The sequence below is a fragment of the Lampris incognitus genome, chromosome 6, assembly GCF_029633865.1.
Source record: "Lampris incognitus isolate fLamInc1 chromosome 6, fLamInc1.hap2, whole genome shotgun sequence".
Lineage (NCBI taxonomy): Eukaryota > Metazoa > Chordata > Actinopteri > Lampriformes > Lampridae > Lampris > Lampris incognitus.
The window spans coordinates 5,070,038-5,079,551 of record NC_079216.1 but is presented as its reverse complement, the minus strand read 5'-3'; the positions used below and the strand labels follow the sequence as shown (position 1 = coordinate 5,079,551).

At 43.8% G+C, this 9,514-nt stretch overlaps 1 protein-coding gene across 1 annotated transcript in view; it reads left to right on the top strand.

Moving 5' to 3' along the window:
- The first annotated feature begins 733 nt into the window (after nt 1-733).
- slc6a13 (solute carrier family 6 member 13) overlaps nt 734-9,514 on the top strand; it is a 29,223-nt gene continuing 20,442 nt past the window's right edge. The window contains exons 1-4 of the mRNA XM_056281666.1: nt 734-929; nt 3,621-3,755; nt 5,316-5,456; nt 7,209-7,290. Coding sequence (XP_056137641.1) covers nt 734-929; nt 3,621-3,755; nt 5,316-5,456; nt 7,209-7,290 — 554 coding nt within the window. The remainder of the gene's footprint in view (nt 930-3,620; nt 3,756-5,315; nt 5,457-7,208; nt 7,291-9,514) is intronic.

Genomic DNA, 9,514 nt, shown 5'->3' with positions numbered 1-9,514 from the left:
CAAAATCAACCTAGTTTCTTTTCTGCATGTGAATACTGTGTTGGTAAAGTGTGCTATCTATCTATCTATCTATCTATCTATCTATCTATCTATCTATCTATCTATCTATCTATCTATCTATCTATCTATCTATCTATCTATCTATCTATCTATCTATCTAGGTATCTGTCTATCTATCTATCTATCTATCTATCTATCTATCTATCTATCTATCTATCTATCTATCTATCTATCTATCTATCTATCTATCTAGGTATCTGTCTATCTATCTATCTATCTATCTATCTATCTATCTATCTATCTATCTATCTATCTATCTATCTATCTATCTATCTATCTATCTATCTATCTATCTATCTATCTATCTATCTATCTATCTATCTATCTATCTATCTATCTATCTATCTATCTATCTATCTATCTATCTATCTATCTATCTATCTGTCTGTCTGTCTGTCTGTCTGTCTGTCTGTCTGTCTGTCTGTCTGTCTGTCTGTCTATCTATCTCTTCCTTTCTCTTCTGTCTTTTGCTCTCTCTTCTTTTTCTTTTCCTTTGTCTTTCTTCATTTCTATTCCTTTTTTCCTTTGTCTTTCTCTCTCCCTGTTGATGTCTCTCCATCTCCTTTTCTGTCTTTCTATCTCAACTTTTCTGTCTTTTGCTTTACCTTTTTGTCTTTCTCTCTCTCTTCTCTCTCGCTCTCTCTGTCTCGCTCTCTCAGGATATACAGGATACATGGAGAACCAGTCTAAGGTCGACCCGTCCAATGGGCCCAGTCGTCCTCTGGACGTTGTGCCCAGTTCGGAGGAGAAGATGAAGGAGAGAGGTCAGTGGGGGAACAAGGTGGAGTTTGTCCTGTCGGTGGCGGGAGAGATCATTGGCCTCGGCAACGTCTGGCGATTTCCCTACCTGTGTTATAAGAACGGGGGAGGTGAGTGGTGAAGCTGCTAATTCTGTTTTTAATGGAAGCTGCAAGGTGGCGCTTTGGGATTTTTGATGACTTTGCTGTGGATAAAAGTGCTTGTGTTTCATGGAGGAAAGACTTCATTTCACATAAGTATTGCTTCTCCGTTCAACCTCTGGTTGCTGGTGCATTTGTTTGGAAGAGGTGAGAGAGATGTAGTGGTGTTGTGAAAGAAAAACACATTTAAGATAGGCAGACCTTGATGAGGTAATGTATCTCTTATTGAACCTGTTGATCGTTTTTTTTGGGGGGGGGGTCCCTGCTTTTTCTCTGAATTGTACTTGGCCAATTACCCCACTCGTCAGAGCCGACCTGATTGCTGTTCCACCCACTCTGCCGATCCGGGGAGGGCTGCAGACTACCACATGCTTCCTCCGATTCATGTGGAGTCACCAGCCACTTCTTTTCACCTGACAGTGAGGAGTTTCACCAGGGGGACTTAGCACGTGGGAGGATCACGCTATTCCCCCCAGTTCCCCCTCCCCCTTGAACAGGTGCCCTGACTGACCAGAGGAGGCGCTAGTGCAGCGACCAGGACACATACCCACATCCGGCTTCCCACCTGCAGACACGGCCAATTGTGTCTGTAGGGGTGCCCGACCAAGCCGGAGGTAACGCGGAGATTCGAACTGGAAATCCCTGTGTTGGTAGGCAACGGAATAGACCACCACGCTACCCGGACATCCCTCTTTGTGGGTCTTTTGATTGGTCCACTGACCCATCAACCAGAGGGCTAATGCACATGCCAACTGTTGCTAATGTTCTGTAATGCCTGTTAGCAATTTAGCTCACACTATGGGCTCTATCTTACACCTGGCGCAAAGCGGCGCCAAGTGTAACACAAGTGTCTTTACTGGTTTCAGACCGACACAGTTGTCATTTTCCCGTCCAGTACCCATGTCGTCTAAATAGCAAATGTACTTGTGCCCATCTGAGCGCCCATGGGCGTGCTGGTGTTAAAATGAGGTTTGGTCAGGTGCTTTGTTGGTGCATTGCTATCTTGAGGCAGTGGAAGGCAATTGCACAATTGACCAACAAAAACCTGGTCTTAAGTCAATGGCACAGTATTTCACTGTTATTTTAAGGGCGCATTATTAAGATGGTAATATGCGCCTACGTAGGCAGGTGCCCAACACGAGATAGTTTAAAAAAATACTTGTCATAATGTCTTAATGCTTGCTCAATAGTCCAGGGAAGAAAATCAAAGAAGGTTGAATCAGTTCACCTGGACACAACGTTTACTGACAGATACGTTTCATCACTCATCTAAGTGACCTCTTCAGTCTCAACTGACTGCAGGTGTCCCCACCCTTATAAACAACACAGTGGCATAACGACCGAAACCAACGACCAGTTTCATATGCAAATATAGGTGTGACCATTAACTAGTTTCAAAAGATTCCACCTAGTAGCAATGATCCTTTAAAGTTCATGAATTCTCCTGTACTTGGAAGAGGTTCAGTTTTCTCAGGTTACAGAAGCTGAGGTCACAAATGTCCTTTCAGATTCATCTCCTGGTTTTGATAATGATCCAGTCTATTAAAATCAGTTCAGGATCTAATACTAAAGCCCTTAACTCACATTCTCAATCTTGGAGAAAAAGGGAAAAAATCAGAAATAAATTTATAGAAAAAAAAAGAAAAGAATGGAAGATTAGAGATTGGTCAATAGTTATTAAGAGACCATGCATTGAGGTGCAGTTTCTTAAGTAGAAGTTTGACCACAGCTGTCTTAAAACTGCTGGAAACAGTGCCAGTTGTAAGTAAAAAAAAGTAACAATGTCTAGCATTGTAGGACCCAGAAAAGGCCAGAGATCTTTAAAAAGTTTTGTTGGTAAACTATCAAGTAGGCAAGCAGTTGGTTTAGAAGGTGACCCAAGCTTAGTCAACGTATCAAGAGAGATATTCTCAAGAGCTGTAATAACAAGGACCATCAGTGACTCATTGTATAGATATGAATGTGCTAAGATCGGATCCGGAGGAGTAGCTGGAGTTGAAGAACCAATTTTGTTTATGATCTCATTAACCTCATTACAGAAAGTCTAGAAACTCGCGGGCCGTGAATGGTGAGCAGCTACTAGACGGCTGCTTTATAGTAAATTTAGCTACAGTGTCAGAGAGAAATCTGGATTATGTTTATCAATATTGATTAAGTGAGAGAGCTATGCTTGTATTTCAATAAACACTCTTTCATAGGGCGGCGTGGTGGCACCTTGGTTAGCGCTGTCGCCTCACAGCAAGAAGGTCCTGGGGTCGAACCCTGGGGTTGTCCAACCTTGGGGGGTCATCCCAGGTCATCCTCTGTGTGGAGTTTGCATGTTCTCCCCGTGTCTGCGGTGGGGTTTCTCCGGGTGCTCTGGTTTCCTCCCACCATCAACAAGACATGCATGTTAGGGTTAATACTCCTGTCTGTGCCCTTGACCGAGGCATGGTAAGACGAACTGGAACTCGTCTCCTAGCTCTGGTAGTGAGAGGTGCATCTGAATCAAGGAGACTAGAGAGGGTTACATTTAAGTCACTAGTGAGATTTTCAGCAGGGTCGGTATCTACAGTGACAGGACCCAAGGCTTCAGGCAGCTGCTGGCCAAACATTTTGTCAACATTCTGCTACTTAGGAATCACGAGCAAACTGTTCCATCAACTTCTGTTCTCCATCCAGGTGCATTCTTCATCCCCTACCTCATCTTCCTCTTCGCCTGTGGCATTCCCGTCTTCTTCCTAGAGACGGCGTTGGGACAGTTCACCACCGAGGGTGGGATCACCTGCTGGAGGAAGATCTGCCCTCTGTTTGAAGGTACTGCTACTAAAATTATGACTACTACTACCACTACTTCTAATTGTACCACATTATTACTACCATTACTACTACTGTTACTAAGAATACTGCTATTCTTACTCTACCACAATACTACTGCTATTGCTACTACTACGACTACTGCTACTATCATGACTGCTACTACTACTTATTATTACTACAACTTTTACTACTCTTACGAAGACTACTAGTACTACTAATTCTTCTACAGCACTACTACCACTTCTATTACGACTGTTACTACTACTACTGCAACTAGTGCTTCTACCACTAATACTGCTTCTACTACTAAGACTAGTACTACTAGTGTATTATTACTAGCGCTAATATTACTACTGTTACCAGGACTACTAGTACTACTTCTAATTCTACTGCATTACCACTACTACTATTTCTGCTACTAAGATTACTACTACTATTGCTATTACTGCTACTACGATTATTACTATTACTGGTATTTCCATTACAAGTAGTTCTCCTACTGCTAAAATGTTAAAAACAACTTTACAGCAGGAGAAAAGCAGGATCATCAGTGAATAATTGATCAAATACAAAACACAAGTCACACTAAATGAACTTGCTCATTTAAAGGACACAAAGGTCAGATGAAATAACACAATGCAACACAACAAAGCCCAGTTTACTGACATTTGGCAGCACTGTAGTTTTACAGTGGTGGCGGATGGTTGGTAGTTTTATTGTATGGGTAGTCCTCTCAGTAGCTGAAAACCAACCCAGGGCAATTTATGGTATTTCACAATCTGCTGATCATGCTAACGACACCTGAACATTGTTGGAGATGTTTTAATACTTTACACTTTACCAGGTGTGATGCTGTGATACTTCCAGTCTGTCCCCTGTTAGACAGAAACAATGTGTTGATTGTGCGCTCCACAGGAATGCCGACAAAATGAATGAAGGCACAAACGCATATGTCTGCATGATTTCATGGGATGCAGGAGGGATTCTCAGAATCTGTGCGTGTTTGCACATGCAGGTTTATGCACACTTGTGTGTGCGAACACGCATCTTTTTGCATCTCTGTGTCCATGCACATGCGTGAAAACAGGTCTGCGAAGAGTCCATCCTGTTCACCACAGAGAAGAGAAAATGGGGGAACACAGGACCGTAGCTGGCACTGAGTCAGCGCTGGACACCGTCCATCTTCTCCAAAGCTTTTATTGTTCAAGTCCCCCCTTTAAACAAGCACACCAAGTTTACAGCGGCTCACACGTTAACCCAGGGGAGAAAACAGACTTTAGGAAGAAGCTTTGACTCAGACTCAGATGGGCTTGTGTGTCGTAGTATATGCATAGACATTGAATATAAGCTAGACATTTCAAATAGCAGACAAATAATGTCGCATCTGGTTTGCTGCTAAGCAGACCACCATTGTGTCTTGAATTAATGGTTTTCTATGGGACAAAGTAACTTCTGGTTAAAAAGGTATCTTATTTCTTGCTCCTTAAGTTGGGCTTAGTTGATTTGTCTAAGTCCTCTGTTAAGCTGACCTTCTCATTCATCTCTGTCTTCTGTCAGGGGTTGGCTATGCCACTCAGGTCATTGTGGCGCTGTTAAACATTTATTACGTCATCGTGTTGGCCTGGGCCATCTTCTACCTGTCCAACTCCTTCACCTGGGACCTGCCCTGGTCCTCCTGCAACAACAGCTGGAACACAGGTCAGAGGTTAAAAGTCAGAGTGCAGAGTCCTGGAGGTGCCCATGTTCAATACATAACCATGTAATGTATTTCTCATAGGCAGGGTTTCCTACTACTTAATTGGAAGGACTGAATCGGTTGGTGTTTACACCAACATGTCTGTATTGAATTGTATTGCATTTTGATTTTCAGCACATTTTCTGAAATTTCACTTTATTTTTCTTGACGCTCGCTCAATAATCCAGGTTAGGAAATCCCGGAAAGTTGAGTCAGCTCATCTGGACACAACTCTTAGTTGGAAAAATGTTTCATCACTCACCTAAGTGACTTTATCAGCCTCAGCTGACTTAGACTGTTCATGAACCTGGTAGATGGTTAAGAGCTTGAGCCCTTTTCTACCCATAGGCAACTGAATCCTTTGTATTTGGAGACGTGAGAGGAAGACATGGTGGGGGAGGAGCCAGGTGGCAGCATGGGACCATGGATTCTTGTTTTCTCAGCTGACTGCAGGTATCTCCAACCCTATAAACAGGAGTCGTCAGCACCACTGAGTTGACAGCGTCCCCACCAACGCAGTGGCCGGGGAAGGTGAGAAATCTCACATTAAACAGGCGTGGGGTAAGTTTGGTTATCCTAACTGGGCATTTGTCAAAGCCAGGAAGACGCCCAAACGTCCACGAGAGGAGAAGGACAACAGCTGCCCAAGCGTAAACCAGTGATGATTCCACATGTGGCAGGAGTGTCAGAACAGTTGAGACGTGTGTTTTTCAAACACCGCGTCTCAGTTGCTTTCAAACCGCAAAACACGTCGCACCAGGAATTGGTCCACCCCAAGGATCGGGTTCCCCGGCACAAACAGAGCAGTATAGCGTACGTTGTTAGGTGTCAGGAGGATTGCTGTGGCTTGTACATCAGGGAAATCAGACTCTGGCGAAGCGGATGGCACAGCACAGAAGAGCTACCTTGTCAGGCCAGGACTCCACGGTCTACAACCATCTACAGGACAGTGGCCACACTTTCACGGATGAGGATGTGCACATCCTTGATAGGGAGGAACGCTGGTTTGAATGGGAAGTCAAAGAGGCCATCTATGTGATGAGGGAGGGGGGGCGGGTAAGAGTCCATCTGTCACCATCTTACAACACTGTGATTGCATCTATTCCCCAATCCTCTGTGAATAGTACACATGGCCATTGTAACTCTAGTTAATGCTCACAGCAATTTGCATATGAAACCAACCAATCGCTGGTTTCAGGCCTTATGCCACTGTATTGTTTATAAGGGATACCTGCAGTCAGCCGAGACTGACGAAGTCACTTAGGAATCAGGAGGGCTTAGATGAGTGATGAAACATTTCTCCCACTAAACTTTGTGTCCAGATGAACTGATTCAACTTTCTGGGATTCGCTTTATTCTGTATTCATAAGGGCAGTGTTTTTGGGTTATGTTGTTAAGTCCTTTCCATCTTGCTTTGAGTTTAGTGCCATTCTAACTGCAGGATATTACCTTATTTCTAGAGTTGCACAAGTTTTATTTAAAGTGGTTTTATTTGAGTGTCAGTATTTAGATTATTCCTGCTGTATCTTCATTTTGAGTCATGTAATTTTCACGCCCATTTTGGACGAGTGAGTCTTACCTCACCGGGTTACTCCAGAGAGTCTCTGGTTGCATTTTGTTGGGCTCGCTGACGTTTCCCTGGGAAAACCGCAGGGTTTTCTGGGATTTCTCCACACCAACTGAATGTCCTTATTTTTTCTTTTCCTACTTTAAAGATTCCTGTGTGGAGTTTCAGAGGGGGAACAGGTCCATCAGTCACAATGAGAACACCACTTCTCCAGTCATTGAGTTCTGGGAGTAAGTGTCGATTCAGAGACCTCTCGTCCTTTGTCCAGGCGTACAAATTCATCCGTCGCCTGCCAACAAGTTCACTGGAGCAAAACATTCACCCTGACAAGCCCTTTAAACACCAATTCATTCTTAACTTTGTTTTAGTTTTGGATAAGCTACAATAAAACTCAGTCTGAATACATTGGTAAGCTTTAAATTACAGGACACTCATAACATGGAGATTATCAAGATACATATGTGCACAATAGAGATAATTGTATAGCAGTGACCGGTAATTGTTTAGTAAGAAAGCCATAGTAAACATAGAATAACATTCCAAATTCACCTCAAGTTTAACATCTAATTACTTTTTATCCTTGTGACACAGTTTGAATCAAAATACTTGTTTGGCACAATTTGATTCATGAATTTATATAATGTTTGCTGCAGATTATATTTAAAAGCTTATAATAACAAGGAAGCAAATAGGAGGTATTGAAGGGTCTCGGTTTTACTCCTACGTTACTTTGTAAATGCAGTTCCTGGACATAGTTCAGTCACATCTATTTTACTTTTAAATTGCTTGGGTATATCTGAAATATGATGCGCATATTTGATTTGGCAAAGGTTTTACGCCGGATGACCTCCCTGACTTAACCCTCCCCATTCATCCAGGCTTGGGACCGGCACTAAGAATGCGCTGGCTTGTGCATCCTCAGTGATTGGCATACGTTTGGAGGCATGGAGGTGTTTAGGAGAGATGGCAGTGGAGTTTTTAACTATATTGTTTATATAATGAGGGAGATGAGAAGGTTGGATGATGTGAATCAGGAAGTGAGTGGATTAGCAGGGGGAAGTGAGGGCAGCTATGAAGAGGATGAAGAGTGGAAAGGCAGTTGGTCCTGATGACATACCTGTGGAGGCATGGAGATGTTTAGGAGAGATGGCAGTGGAGTTTTTAACTAGGTTGTTTAACACAATCTTGGAAAGTGAGAGGATGCCTGAGGAGTGGAGAAGAAGCATACTGGTACCGATTTTCAAGAACAAGGGTGATGTGCAGAACTGTAGCAACTACAGAGGTATAAAGTTGATCAGCCACAGCATGAAGATATGGGAAAGAGTAATAGAAGCTAGCTGTTTGCTGTGAGAATGTTGATGGAGAAGTATAGAGGAGGCCAGAAGGAGTTGCATTGTGTCTTTGTAGATTTAGAGAAAGCTTATGACAGGGTGCCGAGAGGGGAGGTGTGGTATTGTATGAGGAAGTGGTGAGAGGCAGGGAAGTATGTAGGAGAGGTGCAGGATATGTATGAGGGAAGTGTAACAGTGGTGAGGTGTGTGGTTGGAATGATGGATGAGTTCAAGGTGGAGGTGGGATTACATCAAGGATCGGCTCTGAGCCCTTTCTTGTTTGCAATGGTGATGGACAGGTTGACTGATGAGATCAGGCAGGAGTCTCCGTGGGCTATGATGTTTGCGGATGACATTGTGATCTGTAGTGAGAGTAGGGAGCAGGTGGAGGAGAGCCTGGAGAGGGGGAGGTATGCACTGGAGAGAAGAGGAATGAAAGTCAGTAGGAGCAAGAGGGAATACGTGTGAATGAGAGGGAGGACAGTGGAATGGTGAGGATGCAAGGAGTAGAGGTGACGAAGGTGTATGAGTTTAAATACTTGGGGTCAACTGTCCAAAGTAACGGGGAGTGCAGAAGAGAGGTGAAGAAGAGCGTGCAGGCAGGGTGGAGTGGGTGGAGAAGAGTGTCAGGAGTGATTTGTGACAGAAGGGTACCAGCAAGAGTTAAAGGGAAGGTTTACAAGATGGTAGTGGGACCAGCTATGTTGTATGGTTTGGAGACAGTGGCACTGATGAAAAGACAGGAGGAGGAGCTGGAGGTGGCAGAGATGAAGATGATAAGATTTTCAGTGGGAGTGATGAAGAAGGACAGGGTTAGGAAGGAGTATATTATAGGGACAGCTCAAGTTAGACGGTTTGGAGACAAAGCAAGAGAGGCAAGATTGAGATGGTGTGGACATGTGTGGAGGAGAGATGCTGAGCTGCCAGGGAAGAGGAGAAGAGGAAGGCCAAGAGGAGGTTTATGGATGTGGTGAGGGAGGACATGCAGGTGGCTGGTGTGACAGAGGAAGATGCCGAGGACAGGAAGAGATGGAAACGGCTGATCCACTGTGGCGCCCCCTAACGGGAGCAGCCGAAAGTAGTAGTAGATTACTTGGTTATATCTGTGTAATGAACAGCCTGT